This window comes from Echinops telfairi, unplaced genomic scaffold, assembly GCF_000313985.2.
Source record: "Echinops telfairi isolate 266 unplaced genomic scaffold, ASM31398v2 ScPeMD7_31;HRSCAF=116, whole genome shotgun sequence".
Taxonomy (NCBI): Eukaryota; Metazoa; Chordata; class Mammalia; order Afrosoricida; family Tenrecidae; genus Echinops; species Echinops telfairi.
This window is the reverse complement of record NW_022103928.1, coordinates 58,398,302-58,425,202: the sequence shown is the minus strand read 5'-3', so window position 1 is coordinate 58,425,202 and position 26,901 is coordinate 58,398,302. Positions and strand designations below refer to the sequence as shown.

The 26,901-nt window shown below is 38.9% G+C and overlaps 1 protein-coding gene across 3 annotated transcripts in view; it reads left to right on the top strand.

The window, feature by feature from the left end:
- Positions 1–26,901, top strand: part of WAC (WW domain containing adaptor with coiled-coil) — an 83,265-nt gene that overhangs the window by 1,869 nt on the left and 54,495 nt on the right. For 2 of the 3 annotated variants that reach the window (XM_004702273.4, XM_004702271.3), the window contains exons 2-3: positions 191–227; positions 1,653–1,848. In XM_004702273.4, coding sequence (XP_004702330.1) covers positions 1,710–1,848 — 139 coding nt within the window. In that variant the 5' untranslated portion in view covers positions 191–227; positions 1,653–1,709. Of the gene's footprint in view, positions 1–190; positions 228–1,652; positions 1,849–26,901 lie in introns of those variants that run through there. The other variant, XM_045289801.1, reaches the window with a different exon arrangement.

The following is a 26,901-nucleotide window of genomic DNA, read 5'->3' as shown; positions in this document are numbered from 1 at the left end:
GCGGGGCGGGCGGAGGGCCGGCTTCGCCGCGTCGGGCGCGGTTGCCGCCTCCTGGACGCTGGGCTGTGTGTGTGCATCGCGGGGTGCGCTTGGTCGGCCTCCCCCGGGGAGCGGCGGAAGGACGGGGACCCGTTTTTTTCTTCCTTCTCCCGTGATGGCTCACGTCGCTCTCGCTCTTCCTGTTTTTCAGCTGTCACGACCGGAGGGGGGACTCGCAGCCTTACCAGGTACCAGCCGAGGCCGGGCTGGGGGGTGGGAGGGGGCCCGGGGGGAGGGGAGGATCTGCTACTCGAGCGCAGGCTTCAGAAGTCGCTGCAGGCCCTTCGGTGCCACGGACCCGAAACTAGCACCGGCGGGCCCCTCAAAACCTTGTGTCGGGTCCATTAGCGCCCTTCCCACCAGCTTTAGGGACTTATTTTGACAGGTGACGGGAGGAAGTTCAGGTTTTTGAGAGCAGGGAGAAACAAATCATTTGCAGCCCGGGAAGACCTGGACTCAATGACTGGGGTGGTGGAGGAATTGGTGATGGGAAGCATCTTTATTTACTCCTGATCGGGAAGTTCATGCGTAGTTATTAAAATGGGATGGAAGACCTGGAAAAAGACAGCTCATTGGCTTAATTTTTTTAATAAAAGCTTAAGCCTGTTGTAAGTTACCATTCCCCTTATTTACTCCGGTGACAGATAGAAATTGCCCTTTTTTCTTGCAAGATTTGAGATCTTTGGATGCTTGAATATTTTACTCTTAAGGTGGAGGGTTCTTGCTAAATAAACTCCCCAACTGCCCCACTATTTGGGGGAGAAATTGGACGAACGGTTAACAACTGTCAGATGACTCTAAAACTTGTGTAAAATACTTTGGGGCTAACCACATAATGGATAAAAGTCGATTTTTAATTTAGAATTGTTACTGGCTAGGACGCATTGTTGAAGTTAAAAAACACTAGGGCACCTAATATAGAAACATTGCCCTTTCCATTTGGATATGACAAACATTAAACCCTAGGGAATTTGGCCCCCCCAAAAAACAAAACAAAACAATTATAGTCACCCAGAATACCACGTATTAAAGAAAATTAGGCTATTACATGGAGAGTTCCATTATGCTTTTTAAGAAATATTGCCCATATGTCAGTTTATCTTGGCCAATGTTTTTGTCCATTTAAATGGTTTTCCACACCTGCAGAAATAAAGTAAATTAGGTCTGAACACACTTCACCTGGATCCAAGTTTAAAATCATCCTGATTCACCCCCTCCCCTTTTTGGAAGCTTTGTGCAAACAACCAAACGTTTGTTTATACATGTGACTTAATGTCAGCTGCAGAGCTGAAATTGAGTACAGTGATTCTTAGATTTTAGTTTCCCTTAGACTAAACTTTCAGAAATGGTTTTCAGGTTATTTCCAGGAAAATTTATATGGAATGATTGTGCCAAAGTGTTTGATTTAACGGAGTGATTAGGATTTGTAGTTAGGGGCCTTATACTAAATAATCATTTGGTTCTTTGTGTAACCTAAGGTATAGTTGAAATTGGAAATTTCAATTTTGGTGTTAAAAATACTTTAAATGGCAAATGTGCTATATTAATTTAGGGGGTTAAGTTTAACGTTTCAATTTTTTCTCTCTTTTTTGGGGGTGTGTGATGTTTTACAGGCACTTAAATACTCATCGAAGAGTCACCCCAGTAGTGGTGATCACAGACATGAAAAGATGCGAGACGCCGCAGATCCTTCACCACCAAATAAGATGTTGCGAAGATCTGATAGTCCTGAAAACAAATACAGTGACAGCACAGGTCACAGTAAGGCCAAAAACGTGCATGCTCACAGAGTTAGAGAGAGGGATGGTGGTGAGTAGCTTTCCTGTTGAAACTTTTACATATGTTTATCTTCTAACAATCGCTCTACATTAAACAATAGGTAGCAATATTTCAAGTTTGAGGACATTCCCGTGTGCTTCTGTCATTCAAGTATTTTATTTCTATCAACTTAATATGACTCACTAGTAAGTTGTTGTAGAAATAAGATGCTGGCCTGCGCTTTTGAAAATGGCACTATTGATAGCTGATAAAAAGAGAATGGATTTATGAGTATAGGTTTCCACATACTTTATTAATGATGGGAGAAATACAGAACATTTCCCCAAGAAAATAGCAAAGTTAAACTTTTAAATTCAGTTTCATTTTGCTTGGTTTAGTTTAAGATCTTTGGTGCCTAACTTATTTTTTAAGAATTCAAGTGTTTCCTAATTGGACATTTTAAAATTTAATGTTTTTCAAAGCAGTTTAAAGGTTGAAACAAACATTTGTGATTCAGAAAATTTGTTGCGTTTCTGTTGTAAACATTTAAAATATCATTTCTAGGAGTCTTTCAACTTTGATACAGTTTTCAAATATTAAACTCTTTAAAGATTAGATAAGTCTTGTACACTACTTTCAGACTATCAGTGGTTGGAGACAGAATATATAAATAAAATCAACTCTAGATAACTATTTGCAGACTTAATTTACCCCACATTTACCAAAATATCAGGTTTCATGGCTAAAAAAATACATTAAACAACAAACCGTTTCTTACTCAGGTAATTCTATATCTTCTCCCACACTCGGAACTTATATAGCTTAGTAGGTAGAGTGCTTGAGATAAATCTATAGATGGTGCTTTTGTAAACTTCTAAAGAAACTGGGCACTACACCACACACACTACACTACCCCAGCACCGCAGTACTTTTATCCTAGTTAGCAAATCGTTTCTCAATACTTTGCTTGCTTTGTTTTTTTAAGTGCCCTGCATTTTCTGAGCCTTTATTTTTGTCTTTGGTATAGAAATTCGATAACGAGGAACATTAGGTACATAAGTACTAGGTCGAGGAAATCGTATTGTCCAAGACTGCAATGGGGTAGAGTTGTGGAGGCACATTGGAAGGGAGAGACGGTCTTGTGGAATGTAGCTGTAGCTTTGTGCTGCTTACACAGATAAACCGTATTTTTGTAACAGTACTGGAGGGTAGGCTTGATTAAAAATGTTAGATCTTTAGCAAAATTACTTTTAAACTATCAGTGTTTTCATTTTTGTGGGTAACTTCCACGGTGCTGTATATAGGTGGAGGTACTATTATAAAACTGTTTGATAGTGGATTTATATCAAATGACCTCTCAGAGGGCAGGTAAAGCTTACATTGCGTAAAACATTTTTGTAGTTTTAGTGATTAAAAAGGCGGATATGGTTCCTCATCTAGTTATAATAGAATCGCAGGTCCTTTTAGTAACCATGACCCAGTAAAATGATTTATTCCCAAATCCAGAAGTCAGTGAAACGTCCTTAAGTGTTTTCACACGTTTGGAGTGAACTGTGGCCAACACATTGATGGAAACCCAAGAACATTCTCATATTCCTTCAACAAACGTTGGACATCCATGCATGCCAACACTTACACAATGCTCCTGTAAGTCAGGAAGTCCTGAGGGCGGTCGTCAAGTCCTACTTGACTCTTAGAACCAATTATATTTTAGCTGCTTACCTTTTCTGAACTTCTTTTTTCTTCAGTTTGATTTCAGTTTTCCTGGGAAAATGCTAGGTACATCTTGATTCATTTATATTTTTACCCAGTTGCTTTGCTTACTTGACTCTGGTCTTGTCGCTTAATCATTATAATGAACTTGTTTATAGCCCTTTCAGGCTCTACTGTCTGTAATTTACTTCTTAGGTACTCCGTATACGTATACAAGTCTCAGTTGTCTTCCTTTTTTTTCTTGTTTTAAATACTAGAACACTATTCCTGTTGATGACATTTTTAGTAAGTCTGGTTGCCATAGTGGGTGATGTCCCCCCCCCCCCCCCCCCCCCCCCCGCGGGGGGGGGGGGGGTGGCGCTCCAGAAAGATCCAGGGGCTCCAGAAACAGACAGCTAAGCTTTGGCCTGGACTGTAGGCTATTGTACGGAAGTTTTTAATTGCCAGGAGGGTGGTGCTAGGTCTTTTTTTTTTTTTTTTGCTGAAAAGGGATCAGTAGGTCAAACAAGTTTGGGAACCTAGAGTGTGATTTATACTAAGGAGTAATAGTATTTTGCAATGCAAAATAGTATTTTCTCTCTTTTTTTTTTAATCGTTTTATTAGGGGGCTCATACAACTCTTATCACAATCCATACATACATCAATGTGTAAAGCACATATGTACACTCATTGCCCTCATTCTGCAAAATAGTATTTTCATACTGGAGTTCAGTGTGTCTTTGATATTATGTAGGTTTTTAAAGATGTAAGATGATTCTTCCCTCAATTGATCTCTTAAAGGATTTTAACCTCTCATTTTGAGGAAATGATTTTATCTGATGTCTGCGTATGACTTTATGACATTGTGAATTCCTTTAGTGTTAATCTATAAAAGAATAAAAAGCTAAATACATGTGAAAATCAAAACCATTACCCAAAACCATAGGAGTTTGTGCAATTAGAAGTATAGTGGACTTTTTAAAAATCTTTTTACTTAAATGAGTTTGAGTTTTTAAAATCAAAATTAAGTGTTTTTAAAATCGTCTATTAGAAGACTTTACACTATGATTCAAAACTTTCATTAACAAAGCTAATTAAATAAATATGGGACTTGTAAAGCACACACACACCCCCACCCCCCCCATTGGATCTTGTCAACATTACACTTTTTTTCCCCTTCAATTTGTAGATTGATTTCCTTGGAAAGTATAGCTTCAGAAGCCATGTATGAAAGGAATTTTAAAATACACTGTTTCAAATAAGCAGAGATTGAGAGCATTTTTTATCATGCCTAAATATCCTTAGACTGGTTAAAATAAGGCTTTATCCTTTGAGAATCATTAAAGAATATAACTTAGTATAAGTTCGGGTGCTTACATGAGGGGGTAACTTATGAAAAGTTTCCTTAACTTGGTACAGCAGTCTTTTTTAAAGTACTGCTTTAACAATCTGAGATATTCTCTAGTTTCTGTTTTAAACTGCTGCCTAGTGAAGTTTTTATCTTGTATCGACATTTAGCTGTATCTGGAGAAAATTTGAAATGCATTTTCTCCTATTAGATCATTTTAAAATGAAGGTTTATCCTCTCCTTTTGAGGGATTGTTGAGTAGGGACCATTGGGAGGGATAATTGACCATCAAGTTTGTACAGTGAAATTTCATAATTGTTAGGACTTGCTCACACTGGATAATAAGCTTATAGTTGTATGGCATGGCTTTGTGATTATGTCCAAATAACTTCACAATATGAATGAAAGGTGTACTTTTAGAAAGTGCATTATGTAGCAAGCTTCCTTTGAGCTTCATTGACCCTAAAAGGACCCACATATCCATTTCAACAGTTTTATCAACTGATAGAACATTTACTTTATAATAAGGTTGAACATGTGGACAGTGACAGGACTGAAAATTAGTTCTCCTTACCATGGTGAATTATACACCTTTGGCGGTAAAGCATTTAGGTAAATGGAAAACATGTTCCATGGTATTTATTACAGCATAGGAAGAAAGGCTGGTTATCCACATCTGAGAAGTCAACCAGTAAAAACCGTAAGGAAGCATAGTGGGCCTGATGCCATTGAACATGGGTTTACTTTGAATTAGAGACTGACTCACTGGCAGCTAACAACTAGTTCAAAGGTGATTTTGCTTTTGTATCCTTTTATTCTTAATCACAGGATAAAAAGACTTCATTGAAATCACGCTGTAGTTAGGCCAAAAGACCCCAAGAAAACATTAGTGAGGCTACTGTGTGCTTTTTATTTTTTAACTTTTTAATTTTGAAACTGGCTTTACAGGAAGTTCCATCTTTACTCACTTTCCCCTGCTGGCTACAACTTGTCTAATATGTACAATATCAAGTCAAGAGTAAACTTTTGAGGCGTTTGAGTAATTTAAACTGTTAAACCCAAAGTTGATATGAAATGTAAACCTGTACCTAATTTACAAAATTGTATATGTGTACATACATACCTACAAACCATATAGATTAGCACAACCAGGAAATTGATGTTGGTAATATATGTGTATATTTCTTTGCAAATTCTCATGTCAGTATTTAAAAAAAATAAAAACAACATGAAGTCTTGTCAGATTTCACTAGGGACAAGTCACTGTTCTGACAGACCCTTATACAATATTGAAGAAACTTCAAACAGCATCTGAAGTTTACTTGGTTTATTGGGTTTTTAACATTTCCATCCAATAATACTGTTTTCTTTTTGCTTAATGAAAATGAAATAATTATTACCTATTCTGTTTATCTGTGCTACATATTATGATAGTAAAATAGCCAGACGACAATTTAAAAATTTGAGCGTAGGAAACATGTATTCCACTTTAAGAGAAACAGATACGCGTGACAGATGAGCTAGATGCTTAAGCTCGTCAGTATTTCTACCTTAATTTCAGAAAACTGTATAATCAACATCTGTGCATGTTAATTTTGATAGCCAAGGTAATTGAACTGTTCTCTAGGTATGCAGGGTGTGTTTAATGTTCTTGGTGTTACATACTTAGGGTTTTTTGTCCAGAAAATCCATTTTGGGTTGTCTCTGTTAAGCCTGTGTTTATTTTCTTACCCTCTTGTGCAGGATGTTTTGGGTACTTGTGTCATTGGGTTATGATGCTGGAAAGTGGGAAGTTAGTAATGAGCTGGAGCATCTGGGATCATATGCTCTGTATTGAGGAGAATCCAAACCCATTGTCATCAGGCCCCAGAATGCCTGTAGGAGATACTAATTGTCAATTTAGTCATTACAAAATCAGTTATTTAAAGCTTGATTATACAAAGGCACTTCACAAACGAGGAAAATTCCATTGTCATCTTAATTACATCACTCAGTGTGCGCTTTGAAGACCCCTGGTTGCATCTTATGCACAGTCCGGGTGCTGGAGGACTCTGTTCCATTAGGCTGCAGTTGCCAAGGCTGCCACCACTGCCCAAGCTCCCAACACCTGCAACTTCTTACTTAGTCCCTGCGGACACCTCCATGCCTTCCCCACTGTCAGAGCAGCCCCCACCTGGCTTGGCCACCCACCTAACAAGGCTAGCTTTTTGTATCCACTGGATGTTACAGCTCTTGGATTTTGTCTGGCAGGCTCCCATAAGGTTTTAATATTATAGGCTTTATGGAGCTTTAACTGGATTGTGTAGCAACTGCTTGCACAAAGTCCAAATCACACAACGTCCTTCATTAAACGTATTATGCACATTTTAGCAACATGTACCTGGAATTGAAAATGGAAAGTAATTCTCTTTACAATACATAAAACCTTGAAAATATACAACTATCATTACTACTTAATTCCTACTGTAAGCTGCGACCATGGTTGAAATCAACCTGATGGATACTCTTATTTTACCCCCAGTCTTACTTGAATTCTGGTTATTTTACCCCCATGCCTTACCTGAATCTGCAGGAATCTTGACCAGCCAGATGTATCAAGACCTCTTCATACTCACAGCTCTCAAATGACTTAATGGTATTTATCAATACCTATAAAGACTATGATAAGGTCTCTAGGTATTACTTTGCCTCTTTTCTTACCTCTTGTTTGGACAGCTTAATGCAGGATGAAGTTAGTTCCTGTCTCAAGGGTTCTCCAATTTTTATGTCATCTTTCTGGGTATTCTTTGTCTGTGTTCTTGTGTGCAATCTTCAGTAATGGGTCTGCTTAAACACCATCCTCAATCGAGGCCTGCCCTGACCCTTCTGACCACTCAAAACAGCTATCCTCCTGACTGTCCCTTTGCACCCTGCTTGGACTTTTCATGACCTGCTACTGTTTACATGCAATCATTCTGGTATAATGTGGTAAGTCTTCCTAAATTTTCCCAGCTGTGCAAAATTGCATGATAAAAAAGCAGTGCTTAACAGGAAAAATGGGATTGGTGTACAGCATTCAAAGTTTTTCAGTACCACAAAGAAGATAGAAACAATAAAAATAATAGTTTTAGGTATAATGGTCAATAAATACAAAAATGCTGCAATAAATATGGCATACTATCTTGATAAGCCTTTGCATGTAGTGGTAGGCATCTGTTGGAAGGGTTGCAGCTTGTGAGTTTAGGAAATGATGGAAGGTGGATTATTGAAATGCCACTGTTTACACCTGATGTGGGTGGGTGCATGTGCCTCAGTCATTTGATGGACTGAGGTAGCTGGAAACCTTTGGCGCTCTTGGCCCTGTTTTATGCAACTTGTTTTAGCTGGATGCAGCTAGTGTCTTTCCTACATAGACTTGCACATACGCATGTGGGAAATTCTTATGCTCAAGTTGTTTTTTGATAAATTAATAATGAACCATATGTTTTCTAAGCAAATGTTACAGCAGAGATGGCTACTAATTATATACTTATTTTCTGTGGAATATAAGTGCCACCAGAACAAGGAGTTGAGTTTGCTTTTCTTAATCTTTTTATCCTTGTTACCAGAAAGTGACAGGCTCCTTGTAGAATATATGAGAATATTAGATTGTCATGACTTACGGGAAATAAAATTGCAGTTTTTTCGAACAGTGTTTTTTAAACTTGAAATGTATATCCTAATCATTTAGGACAGTGGTTCTCAACCTGTGGGTGGTATCCATGTATACGAGACTTGGAATAAGCTGTCAGGAGGCTCCAACCTGACGCTGGACTGTGAAGCATAGTACACTCAAAGTAGCACAAGTCTCACTGTCTTGAGTGGGGACAGTGATGTTTCTGATTCTACAGATAAGAATTTGGTTTCTATGAAAGGCATACACTACCCTTATTTTCTAAGTGGGAGATTAATTTTCTAGTGGAGTGTCAACCTTTAATTTTGGTCTGTTCTGGTTTTACCTCACCAGCTATGACTGAACAGGCTCAGACGTATATTGCAATTCAGTAGTTTGTGGGTAGCACCCGAGGATTTCCCTTTTTAACCAGATAAGAGATTACGCCCTTGCTGCTGGAAAAACCGAAACTAGATTCCAAACCAAGGATGTCCAATTGAAATATGAGAAGTCTCCAAAAAGTTCGTTGAAAAATTCTCTTCTTTTAGTAACATTTTCCCACAAGCTTTTTGAATGTTCCTGGTAATGTGAGCCACAGAAAAAAACCACACGCATTGATGGGTTTTAGTGGTTATGTTGTAAGTAAAACCTGAGAAATTATTTTTTAAACATAATCCAAAATTCTACCATGTCAGTTTGTAATGTTTTTAACTATTAACACTCTTATTTACTTTTTTTGCACCAGTTTTGAAATCAGTGCTTGCTTCATACAGCTCCTTATAGTGTTTAGTTGCCATGTGTGGATAGTACAGTGACCACTCATTTGGACAGCACAATTTTAGACAATATCACCTTGTTTATATTTATATACACACCTATTTTTCTAAAGTGGATCTTTTTAATAATTAAGAAATGTAATAATTTCTAGGATACCATATTTATTCAAAGCAAGTTTGGAGTTAGGTCCTTGAATTACACGGTGCTTGTACTAATGTGAGTTCATTGTAGAAAGAAAGAACAGAGAAAAGGGGAAAGAAACATGTCTCAAATCCAGTTTTCCAATTGCTTAGGGAGGAGAGTACCACTGCTTTTCAGAGGTGACATCCTTGTGCTGTAAAATGAAAGAACAGTTCTATAATAGACTAGAATTTTCATAAGAATGGTTCCATGCTCTGTAAAATGCTGCTTATATTTCATATTTACATAGAGAGGTCAACAAATAATTGGTGCTGATAATACCAATCTGAGAACTGACTGACTGGAAGTATTTTTCAGTTAGTGCTCAGAGAAGCTAATTTATACACCTTTTTAAAATTCACTTAATAACTGAGGTCTTCACTCAGATTAACAAAGTTACTGAATCTTTCCTCTAGGATAAATGAGCTTTTGTATATACATAGTGTGTGTGTATAATGTATATATATGTGTGTATATAGATATATTTTACTAATACACTTTTTAAAATGCCGGACTGTTAAGAGTACATTGGGATTTACAGTTTGTTTTGGAGAATAAGATTTACTTTTATATGAGCAGCCCTTTTCTCAAGCTAAAAGCTTCTTCCTCAGGGTTAGGAAGGAAAATACTATTTTAATGATGGACCCTACAGGTAGTTCTCCTGGGATGTAGTGGGTTGCACTGTTGGGTTGCTACCCGAAAAGTCGGCTTTTTGAACACATACGCCAGCCCTCTGAGGGAGAAGGATGGAGCTTTTTGTTCCCATAAAGATTGCAGCCTGGGCAATTCACAAGATCTACTTTGTCCCATGTGGTCACGAGGTATAAAAAGCAACTGTCCTTTTGTGGACTGTAGAGTTGATTCTAATTCATAGCAATCCTATAGGACACAGTAGCATGTGCTTTTGTTTGTTTAGGCTGGAAATGTTAGGGAAGAAGACTGCAACAGCATTCTCCTTAGACTGGTGTCTGCTTTAACAGCTGTGTCAAGAGGGCTACTGTGCTACCGTTTTTTTGTTTTTTTCCCCTTCCTCGGTGTACGTGTTTTCACAGCCAAAGCTGTCCTCCACTCTTTCTTACCCTACCTTTTTTGGCCTTGGCGTAGCTCTTATTTCTCGTAGCCTGAAGACTTCCTTGAGCCTATATTACAGTGCCTTTCCAGTGGGTTATAATTGTGTGCGCGTGTGTTTTACTGCTATCACAGTGAATACCTAGTGGGCTGGGACTGTTTTTATTTTCAAGACCTGGCATATAAATGTAGGTGGTCAGAAAGGGTTAAATTAATGTCTTAATTCCGTTTCCCCACAGATGTTTGGGAGTCCCTTGTATTTGACATGTCTAGTGCATGTAGAATGGTAGTGAATTTTCAGAGAATGGTTTCAGTTAAAAGTCCAGCCCCCGCGCCCCCCCCCCCAACCCCAACAGCACTTAAGACCTAGTAAAAAAACAATTTACTGTTGTAGACTTGCGGTTAGAATAAAGATGCTTTTGTATTGTTTGTGAAGGAAGCGAATAGTTTATTTCAGCAGTTCTCAACTTGTGGGTCGTGACCCCTTTGGGGGTCAAATGATCCTTTCACTGGGGTCGCCTAAGACCATCGGAAAACATATTTTCGATGGTCTAAGGAACCTAGACACCGCTCCTCTATCCTTCTGGCGTGTCCACCCACATGTAGTTACGCCTACAGACGAGTACCCGGCGTGAAGACTGTTACCTGTGCTACTCCATGCTTCAAGACAAAATTTCATTGATTTGTCATAAGAAATGTTTCACAATAAAGAATTACAGTTTTTGTGATTAATCACTATGCTTTAATGATGTTCAGTTTGTAACATTGAAAATATATCCTGCATATCAGATATTTACATTGCGATTCATAACAGCCGCAAAATTAGTTATGAAGTAGCAATGGAAATAATTTTATGGTTGGGGGTCACCATAACATGAGGAACTGTATTAAAGGGTTGCAGCATTAGGAAGGTTGAGAACCACTGGTTTATTTAGATACTCAAGAAAATGTATAAACTGTTAACTTACGAACATGAGGGAAAAAATGTGTACATATAATTGATAATTCATTCCTAACTGGTGATAACCAATCCTTTAAGTAGCTTTACAGTATATGGTAGCCTAGTATCTATTTATTATAATCCTATAAAATGCTGTATGTTATTTGAATAACAGTACCATTTAAAATTATTACAACGCAGACTTCACTAATTTTTGTTCTTTCCTAAACCATTGTAGCACCAAACCAAAAAGCCAAACTCCCTGCCGTCGAGCTAATAACGACTCCTACCAACACTGTAGAACAGGGTAGAGCTCTGTCCCTTTTGAGTGTCTGACACTATTTTATGGAAGTTGGAAGCCCTGTCTTTCCAGGAGCAGCTTTTGGTCTCAAACTGCTGACCTTGTGGATTGTGGCCCAATGCATTACCCACTGTGCCACCGGGGTTCTTCCCATTATAGCACGAAACCTCTTAAATTTCTGCCCCACTAGCTAAGGAGCTTTTAATGCTTTTATCTTCTTTAGTTTGTTAGGCAGAATAAAAGGGTTTTATGTTTGCTTGTTTGTCTTCTAAATATAGCCCTATATTTGAATGCTGAAAAGCTTTCAAGCCACTGAAACCTTCTTAGGAATTCTCATAGGTAGTGCTCCATTTTCTATGTCCTTGAGAATAGCTGCTCTAATTATTTTGAGCTTAGTGATTCATTGTGTTGTGATTTTATTTCTGAAGTGACTAATATTAACTGAAGATCATTTTGTATCGGGCACACTCTATCTTGAGTGTGTACATTTTGACATAAGAACTATGCTTTTCAAGAGGCAAATAGACTCAGTGGCAGTGAGTTTTGTTTTGGTTTGGAAACCAGTTAGAATGTAGATTCCTCGAGAGAGAATATAAGCTATTCTACTGGTCCAGTGATAGTCTTCATAGAATGCTCTTTTTTGGGGTTTGAATTAGTATCTTGGGGTAAAGTTAAGAGCTGCCGCAGTAACAGATTATTTGTTTTTTAGTCTCAATTTTTTTACTTGAAATAGTATTAACTAGCTTTATTTACCTGTATTTTCAATAAATTGTACATGAGCCCTTGATAATTTATAAATTGTTTATTTTGTCATAGCCTGCCCTGTCTGGACGTCTCCTTCACCCACTTTTCTGTTGTCCGTCCCCCAGGGAGGAGGTCACATATAGATCCTTGTAATTGGTTCCTTCTTTCCAACCCATTCTCCCTCTACCCTCCCAGTATCGCCACTCACACCACTGGTCCTGAAGGGATCATCTGCCCTGGATTCCCTGTGTTTCCAGTTCCTATCTGTACCAGTGTACATCCTCTGGTCTAGCAGACTTGCAAGGTAGAATTCGGATCTTGATAGTGGGAGTGGGGGGGAAGGAAGCATTTAGGAACTAGAGGAAAGTTGTATTTTTCATCGTTGCTACATTGCACCCTGACTGGCTCGTCTCCTCCCCGAGACCCCTCTGCAAGGGGATCTCCAGTGGCCTACTCATGGGCTTTGGGTCTCCACTCCGCACTCCCCCCATCATTCACTATGGTTAGATTTTTTGTTCTGATGATGCCTTATACCTGATCCCTTGACACCTCGTGATTGCACAGGCTGGTGTGCTTCTTCCATGTGGGCTCTTGCTTCTGAGCTAGATGGCCGCTTGTTTACCTTCAAGCCTTTAAGACCCCAGACGATATACCTTTTGATAGCCGGGCACCATCAGCTTTAAAGAATTAACTTTAAGGTATATGAATGGAATACACTACAACAGCGGTTCTCAACCTGTGGGTTGCAACCCTTCTAGGGGTCGAATGACTGTTTAGCAGGATTTCGCCTAAGACCATCGGAAAACACATGTATACATACACGTGTATAAGCCGAGTTTTCCAGCACATTTGTAATGTAATTTTTTGTGGTAAAAATAGGTGCCATGGCTGATATTTGGGTCGATTTATACTCGAGTGTATATGGTTTTTCTGGTGGTTTTAGGAACCGAGACACTGCTCCTCTATCCGGGTCTGCCTACATGCAGATAACGCTGATCTGGTGAGAAAGCTGTCTCAATCTTCGCACCGATGTTGGTTTTTTACGCATACTGTTAGAAAATGTAGCACTGTAGTTTACTGTTGTTATATGAAAACTTATCCGTGCTACACCATGCTTCAAGACAAAATTTCATTTATTTGTAATTAGAAATAAATTATATATATTTCACAATATATAATTACATACTGGTTTTGCGATTGATCACTATGCTTTAATTATGTTCAATTTGTAACAATGAAAATACATTCTACATATTAGATATTTACATTATGATTCCTCACAGTAGCAAAATTACAGTTATGAAGTAGCAGCGAAAATGATTTTATGGTTGAGGTCACCATAACATGAACTGTATTAAAGGGTCGCGGCATTAGGACGGTTGAGAACCACTGCACTATAGGCTCTGAAGTGGTTTCCCAAAGCGGAGGAACGAATAGTTTGAGAGTTGGTATTCTTGGAGCCTCCTTAAGGTGGAAGCGTTAATGGAGTCAGTCTACTTTTATTTTGTGTATGAATATTGTGTACTTTGGGGGAAAAGTCATATTTGCCATGCTCCTAATTTTTTCCAATATGTATTCTTCAAGATAACTGTTTTTCAAAAGCTGAGAAAGTACTAGTTAGTTTTTGTACAATGCTGGATGGTATACTGCAGTTTGTCTTCTAAGAGTTCAGGATTGATAGAAATCAGGTGGAAAAATGAGACCTCTTGGTCACAGTGTAGTACTTAAAAGTTTTGATTCCTTGGCCTTGTCATTCTCTAACAACATATTAAATACTACTACTAGGTGGCATAATGGGGTACATGCTGGTGTGCCAGTTGCAAGGCCAGCAGTTTGAACCCACTAGCCATCCATAGAAGAAAGATCAAGTTGTCTGCTCTTGTAAAGATTTGCAGCCCCCCAAAGCCTAAGAGAGACTGAGTCAGATTTGACAGAATGGCTTTCAGTTTGGTTTAGGTCATTCTTTTAGTATCAGTAGTATGCTGTCAAGGAAGGAAAAAATAAAGTATGTCTTCTCAATTGAAAAGCATTGCTATAAAATTGCAGAAATCTTTATTAAGCAAAATATGCAGCTATTGATTCTCAATGTGTGTTTCATGTAGGTCTATAAACTTCTGAAGGTGGTATTTCTACCTTTGGGGGGTAGGCATTGGGCTAAAAGCCACAAGATTAGCCGTTCAAACCTACCTATGCACCTATTTGCTTTGCTAAAGATTCACAGCTTCGTAAAGCCTACATAAGGCTGCTAAGAGTTGCCATGTCTCTATGGCAAGGGTTTTGTTATTTTGGTTGGAACTTATCACTAAAGATTTCTGTGCTGTCCAATTTACAACTTCTAAAATGACAGTGTTGGTATCCTTGAGGGAATGCAATTGTGTTCCTATGAAAAATTTATCTGAGTTTTGGGGGACAAAAAGACTGAAGGGTCAAGATCAGAGTGTAGGTGCATGAGGTGTAGGGTTTCCTGATGAGATTCTCTTAGGACAGCCCTTTCTGCCTTTGAAGAATATGCAGGGGCATGCATCTCTGTGATGGAAAATGAATTTCTTGGCTCTGCTTTCCTGACATTTTTCTTCTTACCAGTGTAGTTTTCTGTTTTCTTCAAACTTCATTATAGTCAACCCCCAGACCCCGCTCCTGAGAACATCTGAAATGACCCCTTGGGAATTAAAAATGCAACTTTGTCCGTTGGACCTCTGAAGACTGTTTTGATTGGATCATTCTTTGACAGGCACCCTAAGGAAACGAAGACAGTACATTACTTAGAGAACTGTCGACAGCTACTGTCCACTGATACAGGGACTTGTTAGAAGACATTGTGTTTGGATTAACTATGCTTATGTGAACTGGTGTAGCAATACATTTTTACTTATATAAAACGACTTAACATATGCTTTCCACTTTGAGTTTTGTGCCATGTTATTTCACCAAACCTTTACCGGATGACCTTCGAGTTTGTTTGGTTTGCTTTTCTTTCCAAATATCTCTCTCTATTAGTATGACTTTTAGGTCTTTAATGTGCATGTCAAGGAATTATGTTAAGGAACCAAACTACCAAATAAAGTTAAAAACTTAAAACAGTAAATCTAGAGCCAGAACTCTGAATACTGATTTGATTCTAGTGTCTTTGAGAAAGTTCCATTTTGGGATCAGACCATTTTTCTGAGAGTATTCTCTTGGAGATAGGTTGTCAGTTTAATTACGATGAGAAAAATGTAAAGTGGAAAAAGCACTAAACAAGTATGAGATTTAAATAATATAGTTAGATTTTTTGCTAGTTTTTAACATTTTGGCCATGCGTAAATTATACAGCCTTTTGGCTGCTCCTATTTCCTCCCCAGGTTGCATTTGGTATTCCTTGAGATCCTTTCCCAGTAAATCGCTTGGGACATGTGCAGAACTTTTTGATTTTTGTGTTTGTTCATTTGTGCTTTCAAATACTTATCTGCCCTGCACAACCCTGCTGTAGGTATATTTGGAACTTATTTATGGCTTCCTTTGTTTTTTTCTGTGGAGATACTGGAATATTTCCTAACAATATTTACCTAGTATTTTAATCACTGTATAGAAAGAGAGATAATAGCAAAGTAATCAGTCATCCAAAGTTACCATGCTTCACTTTAGAAATTAAGTTGTGCAGTTTTTAGTGTATTTAATGTTTGAGGCTAAGTTAAAAAATATTACTACAAGATCACAGAAATCTTGGCTGGGAGTATTTTGATGTCCTGATAAATTCTTGTTAAGGGTATAAGACTTCAAGGGCTTTTTACCTTAGTCTGTTTTAATTTAGATAGTGTGCTTCTAATCATTTGTCTGTCTGTTCTAGGTTTTCAGAATTATTGAAGTGTAGTTCTTAATCATATTCTGTTTTCTTTTTAAGTTTAGTTGTGTCAAGGCCCATTCCATTTTGTATGTTGTTCATATTGTTTTCCTGGGTAGATTGGGCTGTGGATTTTTTTCCCCACCAATCATTTCAGAGAACCAACTTATCTAGTTAATTCTATTACATTTATTTCTGAGCTAATCTTTGCCGTTTCTATGGTGATTGTAGGCTTACTTTGCTATTCTTTTCCTACTTGTTGCAGATAGTGGGTTAAGGTGTTGATTTTAGTTCTCTGCTGGTATGTGTTTATCGCAATAATTTGCCAGCTCAAGAGTTTTGGTATCTTGTGTTACCATTTTCAATTCAAGGAAATTTTTATTATATCTATCACTCAGAAATTTTTAAGCAGGTGTCACACAATTTTATGTATTTCCCTTGTTCTTCCACATGTTGATTTGTAATTTCATAGTGTGATCTGAGAGGATACTTTGTTGTGTTTTAGTGTTTTTAAATTTGAGACTTTGTTGATTTGTAATTTCAGTGTTGTGATTTGAAAGGATACTTTGTTGTATTTAGATGTTTTTAAATTTGAGACTTTGTAGCCTGCTTGTGGCCCATTCAGAACAATTTTCCATGTGCACTAAAAAAGAATGTATATTAGATATTAGAAGCCTTTTATTCAGAAAAAAATTTTTTTTAATCATTGTATTGGGAGCTCGTACAACGCTTATCACAATCCATACACCCATCCATTGTGTCATGCACATTTGCACATTTGTTGACATCGTCTTTCTCAAAACATCTGCTTTCCACTTGAGCCCCTGGCATCAGTTCCTCATTCTTTCCCCTCTCTCCCTGTATCCCCACTCCCTCATGAACCCTTGATAATTTACAAGTTATTATTTTGTCATATCTTACACTGTCCAACGTCTCCCTTCACTCACTTTTCTGTTGACCGACCGCCAGAGAGGAGGCTATATGTAGAATCTTGTAATCGGTTCCCCCTTTCCACCCCACCTTCCCTCCACCCTCCCGCTACCACCACTCTCCACCACTGGACCTGAGGGGTTCATCTGTCCTGTATTCCCTATGTTTCCAGTTCCCATCTGTACCAGTGTACATCTGGATTTGTAAGGTAGAATTGGATTTGTAAAGTAGAATTGGCATCATGATAGTTGGGGGGAGGAAGCATTTAAGAACTAGAGGATCCAGTTGTATGTTTCATCGTTGCTACACTGCCCCCTCAGCAGAAAAATTTAAAGTGTGAAGACATACATCATTCTGAAGTGGGGTATTAGCAGGTCACTAGCTTTTTCCCAAAGAATTTTGTGATCTCTGATTTGCACCATATCAAAATGGCAAGTCTGAAGGAGCAAGTTATGAGGGCAGTAGTTTGGGTGAGAGAAGGTTTCTAAGTTTTTGTAGGACAGCCCTTGCTAACATTGAAAATGAGCAGGTCTTTTTGCCAATCATTTTCAGTTTTCTTCAGACTTCTTCCTAATAAACCACGTGTTTATCCTGTGCCCTTTGAGGTGAATCTACTTATATTAGCCCTTGGAATTCCCAAATCCAATCATAATAGCCTTCTTGACTTTAAGCCGGCAGATCCTCCCACCTTTTAAATTGGTTGTTTTTCCTGAAGGCGCCTTAATGAGACCAAATATATTACACTAAAAGGACTTGCTGTATCCATCCACTCATCATAAAGATGAGTTTGGTCAATATACTGTACTTTGGTCAATGCTTAAACGTTTGGTCAATATACTTGTCATTACACTAATACCAGTCTGTTTTGCCTACTGCATGGTTCCTTTTGAGATTGGGAAATGTGACTCTTACTTTCTGTTCTATTTTCAAGACTGCTTTGCAGTTCCATCTAACTTTGAGAATTGGCATTTCCATTTCTGCAGGGAAGTCTTGGCATTTCAATGGAGAATGAGTTGACTCTGTAGAGTGTTTAGGGTAATACTGACATCTTAACAGTGTTAATCCATGAGCACGGGCTTTGCATTTACTGGAAATCCTGGTGGCATAGTGTGTTGACATGTGGGGCTGTTAACTAACTGATAGCATGGGGAGATGAGGCTTTCAACTCCCATAAAGATAGTACAAATGTTTCCCCTTGTGTTAAATTTATACCTAGGTATTTTATTCTTTTAGCTGCTGCTTTGGATTGAATTGGGTCCCTCAAAATGGGTTTCCATTTTGTCATCCTGTTTGTTGCAAAACATACCTTGTTGCTAATAAAGCTTAGGGTGAGAGGCGGGGACAATCTGCAGGATTGTGTTTTATTTTGAGTCAACCTCTTGAGCTATAAAAGAGATGAAACAAGTGTACAAAAATGGAGAGACCTTACCCTTAGTACCATCAAGAAAGAAGAGCTCCTTGTACCCCATGCTGAAAAGTTCCTGTGCTGATAAGACATAATGGAGAGCTCTGAGGGGAGGCTAACCTCACAGTTTGTTGAAAGGAGACAAGGACCTTTACCAGAACTGACAGAAAGCCATCCCCTTCAGCTGCTACTCTGAATTTGAACTTCTAGCTTCCCAAACTGAGTCAATTTATTGGATGGAGCGGTCACCAACTTGTGGTATTTCTCTTACAACAGCACTGAATAAGACAGATGGTATATTGTAACTAGAGCGATTTCCCTAATTTGCTTTTTAGAATTTTCATTGCTGTTGTGTGGAAAGCCGGCTGATAGATATGTGTTGGTCTTATGTTTGTCACTTTGTTGAAGAGCTTTTTTGTGTGGATTCCTTGCAGTTTTCTGTATATAGTGTCATGCCACCTGCAAGTTGAGATACGTCCTTCCTAATTTGGAGATCATTCCTTTTTATAGGCTCACCTCCCTTTCTAGCTAGGATTTGGGAGTACGATATGGAATAGCAGTGAGAGCAGGCGTCCTTTTCTTGTTCCAGATCTTCCAAGGATTCTCTCCATCTTTCTCCATCAAGTATGATGCCATTTATGGGTATTTAATAAATACCCTTTATCAAATTGAGACCTTTCCATTCTCAGCTTGTTGAATATTTTTATCATAAAATTATGTTGAATTTTGTCCAATACCATTTCTCCATTAATTAGCTGATCGTGTGATTCTTTTCATTCTGTTAATATGATGAGCTACAATGGCTGGTCTTTTTCTTGCGGATTTCTAATGTTGGACCACTTGGACTTCTGAGGTTAGTGTTCCTTTTTTTATTAGACATTTCTTATTCTGGCGAACTGGAGTGATGAGAGGCAATGTGCAAATGTAGCCTGAAGTAGCAGGTTAAGACAATAGTCACTTGTCGCTTCTACTGATTTACTTGCTGTGAATGAGTAAGAATCAAGTAGAGAACACTTGGTGCAGTGCCTGTCTCATTGTGGGAACTCCGCTTTTTGTCTTCAGGTTAAAGTAAAGTGATTCTAGATGCTGAGAAGGTTAGTGAGCCTATCTTGGGATGTGTGGAGTCTGACCTTACCATTCCATAGGGGTCAGGGTCTCCATGTCCAGCTACAGCTTCTGTGACTATTACCTTCCCAACACCACTCAGGCATCCTGTATAACCTCGCTTGCCTCCATACCTTATATGGTGTGGTTCTCGCGTTATGTCTCATTTTCGTCCATCTCCCTCAAGCTGCTGATGGAAGCTGGGATTAGGCGGTAGGTGAGGTTTTGTTTGGGAGCCACGGGAAGGTGGATGATGGGTTGCCGGCAACAAGAATGGGAGCAGCTTAAGGCTGGGCTGTGCATAGGGCTCTGCTTCTGGGATGAGGCCTTGCAGCGTCTGGCCACAACTCTCCTGGAACTTACGCTTTTTCATGAGTCAGTTGTGCTGAAAATCTTTCCAACTCTTGTAGCGCCCAGGCCCAAGGGCCAAAGAAGCAGGAAGCAGAAGGGTGAGGCATGATGAAGCACAGTGTGGTAGCAGGCCCCTGGTAGCACAGTGTGGTTTATAGGGCCCAGTGGGAACTCAGGATCTGGCCTTGTGAGGCAGCCAGGCCAGGTGAGGTGGTGCAGCAAGGTGAGACCTAGTGGTTACCATGGCGATGTGGGGCGGGGGGGGGCGATCAGGCAAGCTCACTGTTGCAGACAGGAAGGGAAGAAGGGAAAAAAACGAGATTAATCTTTGGTGGTACAGAATTTTTTAATGTGCTCTTTTGATTTAGCTTGCTTTTTGTTAAAACGTTCATGGGAAAATGGAATGAAAAGATACTGGAATTGTTCATTGAATGTTTGAAGCCTCTCCATATATTCAGAAGGGATTTTGGCCAGTAGTTTTCTATATCATGGCTTTTGTTAGGCTTTGCTAACCTCTTGATATGAGTTAGGGAGTATTCCCTCTTCTGTGTCTCAGTAAGGTTTCTAGGGTTCCTCAGTGAAGACAGGTCTACAGCCTTCCATAGAGGGCTTGCTGGGAGTTGCAGCTCACTCCACCGCACAGACCAACAATAGCACCACATTACAGCACGTCTGTCTCTCTACTTCGGGGGTGGTTGGGACCGGGTATTTCTTGATTGAATGTGGGGTGTCTATTTGTTCCTAGGGATTTTTTGTTCTGGGTTATCTAATTTGTTAATGTGCATTTAGGAGGCGTTGGTGCTTCAGAGCCCAGCAGCTAACTGGGAGATTGGCGATGTGAGTCCACACTGGCTCCACGGGAGAAAAGCCTGTCTGTCTACACCCGTGACGATCGTAGCTTAGAAAACTCTTATGGGGACAGTTTTATTCTGTCACATGGTGTTACTATGCATCCCAATTGATAACAATGTTTATTCTGATCCTTATTGTAGCATTGGTTGTAATGTCCCTAATTTTTATTTATGATATCCTCCTTTTTTCTTTGTTAGTATATCCAGAGGATTGTCAAGTTTTGCTGAAAAATTTTTTGGGGAGGGGAAACCAAATCTGATCTGATTGAATTCTCCCTATTCTTCTCTTCTATGTTGTCTTTAGTCTGAGTTTTGCTATTTCTCTCTTGGCCGCTTTGGATTTAGCTGACTCTTTTTTCCTAGTCTCCCAAGTTAGAACGTTAGGTTATTTATTTTGCGTCTTTTTAATGTACAAATCCATTATGTATTTTAATTTCCCTATCTTATAGTTTGCTGCTTGATTCTTGTGTCATCTCAAATCATTTGTTCCTATCAGTGAGTGCTTACCCCACTTCCCTCCATCCCTCAGCACTCTATGTTGCACTGTGTACTTTTAAGATGTGTACACATAGTGTGAAAATTACTGTAAGTAGAATGCAAATGCTAATACCAGGTGTTGCAATTTATACTGGTGTAAATGGACTTTCAAAAAATCTGTAATGAGTAAAGCTGTCAATTTAGGTAGCGTTGTGGTACAGTGAGTGCCGCTGTTCAGATCAGAAGTCCAGGCTTTGCTGCTTACTGGCCAGACAGGATCACGGAGCCTCCATTCACTCCACGGCAGTGCATTCTGATTTTCTGAGCATAAGTTCTCGTATCTTGTTCTCCCTTATTGTTGACTTTTAATGCTATTATGCTTTCCTCATAATAAGTATCCATCTATGCTGTGTCTTAGATTATACTTTTCCTTACTAATCTGCCTCCCCTCAGCTGCTTCTCTACAATTCAACTAAACCTTCTTCATTCTTTGGGTAAAATTCTTGCAGTGTCTTCTCAATAGACAGCTGCATCTCTTTCCGATTCTCAAACCATTACAAATTTTTCCATTCTTAACAATAGTGAAAGTTCTTTTTTTTCTTTCTAATTATTTTATTGGGGTTATACAGCTCATCACAATCCGTACATACATCAATTGTAGAAAGCACATTTGTACATTCGTTACCCTCATCATTCTCAAAACATTCGTTCTCCACGTAAGCCCTTGGCATCAGCTCCTCATTTCCCCCCTCCCTCCTTGCTCCTCCTTCCCTCATGAACCCTCGGTAATTTATAAATTATTATTTTGTCATATCTTACAGTGTCCGTCTCCCTTCACCCACTTTTCTGTATCCGCCCCTCAGGGAGGGAAAGTTCTCTTTTGCCTTGGGTCTTCACATCTTTTTCTAGCCCCATTTGCCTGGTCAACTTGCCTTTTTAAAATCTGGTCTTAATTGAAAAGTCATTACTTCTTCAAACCCATAGATTTCCCAAACTTCCTTGTTCCCTTTCAGAGAGGAAAAAAATTTACTCGCCACCTCCCACACCCCCATCCGAGAAAAAAGAAACCACTCAGGTGCTGCCACTGCCCTGCCCTCAGGGGGTTGGTAGTTGGTATTCTCATTCACTTTGGATAACTGCTCTAGCCCCTTAATCTAGGTTCTCACAGTGGATCCCTATGAGGTAGAATCCACTCCTTGTCAGCAACCTTCATTGGTGGAAGGAGTTGCAAAAGCAGCTACCTACATTTATCCTGGAAAATGGGCTATCTTACAAGAGTTTTTAATCACCTAGTCGGTGCTGAGGTTTTGTTTTGATTTTCTGTAAAAGAGGCAGTAGGCCAACAAGTCTGAGAACCCATGCCCTAGTCCGTAACTCCCTCTATTCCCCTTCTCTCAAGTCCCAGCTAGTATGGAGAAGAAACCCTTGTCTCTCGATTTTGCATATTTTATTAAATTTGTATAGATTCTACAAATCTTTGTCCTTTTGCAACTGACTTCACTTTCTCTGTTTCCACAATTTATGCTTCCATTGTAGCATGTATGAAAATCCCATTTCTCTTTATGGCAAAATAATATGCCATTGTATGTATATACCACATTGGTTCATCTATCTGTTGAACACTTTGGCCCTCTCTGTCTTGTGTCTAGTCTCACTGATGCTGCAGTGAACATTGAGAAATTCAGTTCTTGATTGCTGAATGTAGATAAATAAGAGTACTTATTTTACTATTCCTTAAGCTTTCTGGGTTTGAAATTTCAAAATAAAGATTTGTGGAAGTATCAGTAGTACTGGGCAACTAAGTACTCGCATCTTAGCCATTAAAGATAAATTATTGCTGTATTTTTTTTTCTTAATAAAAATGTGTCCCGTCCCCCCCTTTAAATCACATAATCTTCTTGATTGTTAGCTTCCTATATATGTTATATACAAGGACCTGTTATGTGCTATATGTGAAAAATACAGTGAAGGTGGCTATAAAGGGATGTCCAAAAGTTTGTGAAAAAAGAGAGAGAGAGAGAGTGTGTGTGTGTGTGTGTGTGTGTGTGTGTGTGTGTGTGTGTGAATATATGTGTGTATAAGTGCATCATGTTAAAGGGCCAGTGAGCTGAATTTGACTCATAGCTAAAGAACAGAGAACAGCCCGTTAGGGTTTCCTAGACTGAGATGTTAAAGGATTAGACTGGGAAGTCTGAACAATGCATCCTCCCAGTGCTTAGGACAAAAAGTCTTTACTGGACTTTCTGCTTTTCTGTCTTCCGGCTCACCTTTTCAGTCTATTCTCAGTGTACATCAGATCATGTGATTAACCTCAGATCTGTTCCAAATATCCTTATAGTGGCCAGAAAAGCCCTATAAGATCTGTTCCCCTGACCCCCCTATTGTTTTAACTCTTTGACCGCTTGTCTCTTGCATTCCCCATTTGCAGCTCTATAGACACACTCACCTCAGTGCAGTTCTTTGATCATTTCAGGCACATTCGTTTCTTTGTCCCTGTCCTTGTTACTTTTTTCAGCAATTTGAAACCAGTATTTAAAATGTGTGATTAAGAGTAATAACTAGATATCATTAACATACTGAATACAATGAAATGAAATAATCTAAAGAATTGCAATGATATTTGTGGCGCTGTGGTTCTTATCATAGGGAGCAGCAGATTACTCAAATGCTTGGGTTCTTATTGTGTATCCCTCAGAGGACCTAAGAATCAGTCTTTAAAGATTAGATCAAGTGAAGGTGGCATTAATCAATTACTTGGGGTCTATGAAGTAGCTTTTGCGGGAGGGATCACAACAACAACAGTATACATAATGGAAGTTCAAAAGTTTGGAAAGACACCACTGCTTTTATTTTAATTCCACTGCTTTTAATTTCAAATGCAAATATACTGCCAGTGATCTTATCGAGTCTTGTCACTGTTATTTTTTTTTTGTAATTTTGGAGAATGAAACTATTTGCTTTGGAAAGCATAATGGTTCAAGCACATTTGTGCATTTGTTGCCATTATCATTTTCAAAACGTTTTCTTTCTACTTGAGCCCTTGGTATCAGCTCCTCATTTATTCCCCTCCCTCTCTCCTGAACCCTTGATTATTTATTTATTTTTCCTGTCTTACACTGACAAATGGCTCCTTTCACCCACTTTTTTCTTGGGTCTTGTAACTTTAATCAGTGTTCTTTGGAACATATTTTTAGCTTAGTGTAATTTAGAGAAACATTGTACCTTTTTTGAAACATCATAACTTTTTGCCTTTTCAAAACCCTGACCCATTGTTTGTCAAAGTGTGCCTCATAGACAACTTGCCCCAGAATCACTTGAGCTTTTTAAAAATGCCAATCTCATTAAAGACCAACTGATTCATAATTGTGTACCTTGGTTACATTCCTGAGATGTGTACTAAGTTAAGGTTAAGTGAGAATCTTTTTCTAATAAAAGCAGGTAATTTGGTGGTTATTCCCTGACTTGAGTTCCAGTACCAGAAGTGAAATTGAATAAACTTTGTATGTATAATCAACTAAAATTTTGTTAGGTATAATTTGCTTTATTTTCATTGCCAGTATAAATCACATTATTGAGGTGTGTTAGTAATCTGAATTAGAAAGCTGTGTTTATACGCTCAAGTGTTAGAGTAAAACCCGTGTAAGCCCAGCAGCTTGTCAGAGAAGAAAACTTGTATTCATATACTGAGTTCTGCTGACTACAGGGTGATTGCAAAGTGAGGGGAGTGGCTGCCCCTCCTCAAAGGTGGGAACTTGTGACCCCCAGAAAAACACAGCAGTCCCACCAACCTCTCCCTCAGAAAGATTTAGCTGTTTAGCTCTGTAAAGCCCGCCCAGTGATGGCAATAGTTAAGTGCTTGACTGCCAGCCCAGAAGTTGGTGGTTTAAACCCACCCATAGTCTTCATAGGGAAAAGTTACATTCTAGGAAATCCTAAGGGGGGCAGTGCACTTCCACTATAACTTGAATGAAATTGATGGCATCTAAAAATAAAAAGTGTAAGATTTTTTTAAACTACTGAAGTCACAAGATAACACGCAAGGAATTACTTTAAAATAGCGATAGAATTTAGAGAAATTCCATTGGGTTTATTTTTGGCAGGTGGTAAGAAAATACTTTTATTATCACTTGAATCACTTTCTGAGACAGCATTCATTCCTTTGCTAGTTGGCCTGCTGCCTGCCTCTCTCTTCCCTTATATTTCTACAAACAAAATCAATCTTTAGAAAACAGTTCTCAGTGTTATTCCTGATACAGCTTTGTTCTGTGATGTTCTGTGTAGCATTGTATTTGTATAAATTATTGAAAAGATGGTTTTATGTAAATGAGCCAACCTGCATATGTTTTCCACTTCTATTCCTCATTCTTGGGCCGTGTAGGGTCACCGACTAACATTGTTACTAGTAATGAATGTGACCAACACAGAACTGAGGGTTCTTCAGAGTTGACAAAATCTGATGTACTCCAGATACTGAAAGCTGATTAAAAAGTTTAATACAGAGATGTATATACCTTCAATTAATATATTGGGCACCTACTGTATGCCAATCACTACGAATATGGAAGGGGGAGGGAGCACTAGAAGTGAAAGAAAGCTGCCATAAAGGAAAGGGTCATTTTGTTTGTTTAATTGAAAACAGGAGCAACCCACTACAGCATTTTTGTGTATGCTGCTAGAACAATCCAGTGCAGAGGAGGGAAATCACAGAATGGGCGTTTGGAGCAGCAGTCAAAGATGTAGTGTGCAGAGTAAAGGGATTGGCTTTAGATTAGTGCTATACTAGTTCATTGAAATAGTTCTTTGAGATAATAGAGAGCAGTTTGTAACTATTCTAGGGCATATAGTGATGATGATTTTTGTTTATAGCTGGAAAACACTGACACAGTTTGAAAGTGACTTGTGAGGTTATTATTTGCTGTCAGACTGGTGTTGCTGACTGTATGCTTTTAGCGTGAGCCCTTAGTGCCATTCGTGAGGCCAATCTAAAGGGCAAGGGAAGAGAGATCCATTCTGCTCTCATCTATTTTTTTTTCTGTGCCTTTTGGGTTGGATTTAATATTGGAGATTTAAAAAATATTTTGAAAACCCTATTAAAATAGTTTAGATTCTATTTCTAAATGACAAATTTCAGAGTTTAAAAAAAACACCTCCCAAATTCTGGGGTGGTAATCTGTTGTAGCTTTCCCACAGTAGTGTAATTTAAGGGGAAAAAAACAAAAAAACACATTGGAAGTCAAACCTTGGGTGCTACCCATCCGCAGTTACACTTAACCTCTGCTCCACCATCTTCCCATGAATGTTCTGATGTGTTTTCATTGGACATCCCTTTACGGAGGGTCGCGGGAAGAGACAAGCCAGTCAGGGTGCAGTGCAGCAAAGATGAAACATACAGCTTTCCTCTAGTTCCTAAATGCTTCCTCCCCACCCACTGTCTCATGATCCCAATTCTACCTTACAAATCTGGCTAGACCAGAGGATGTACAC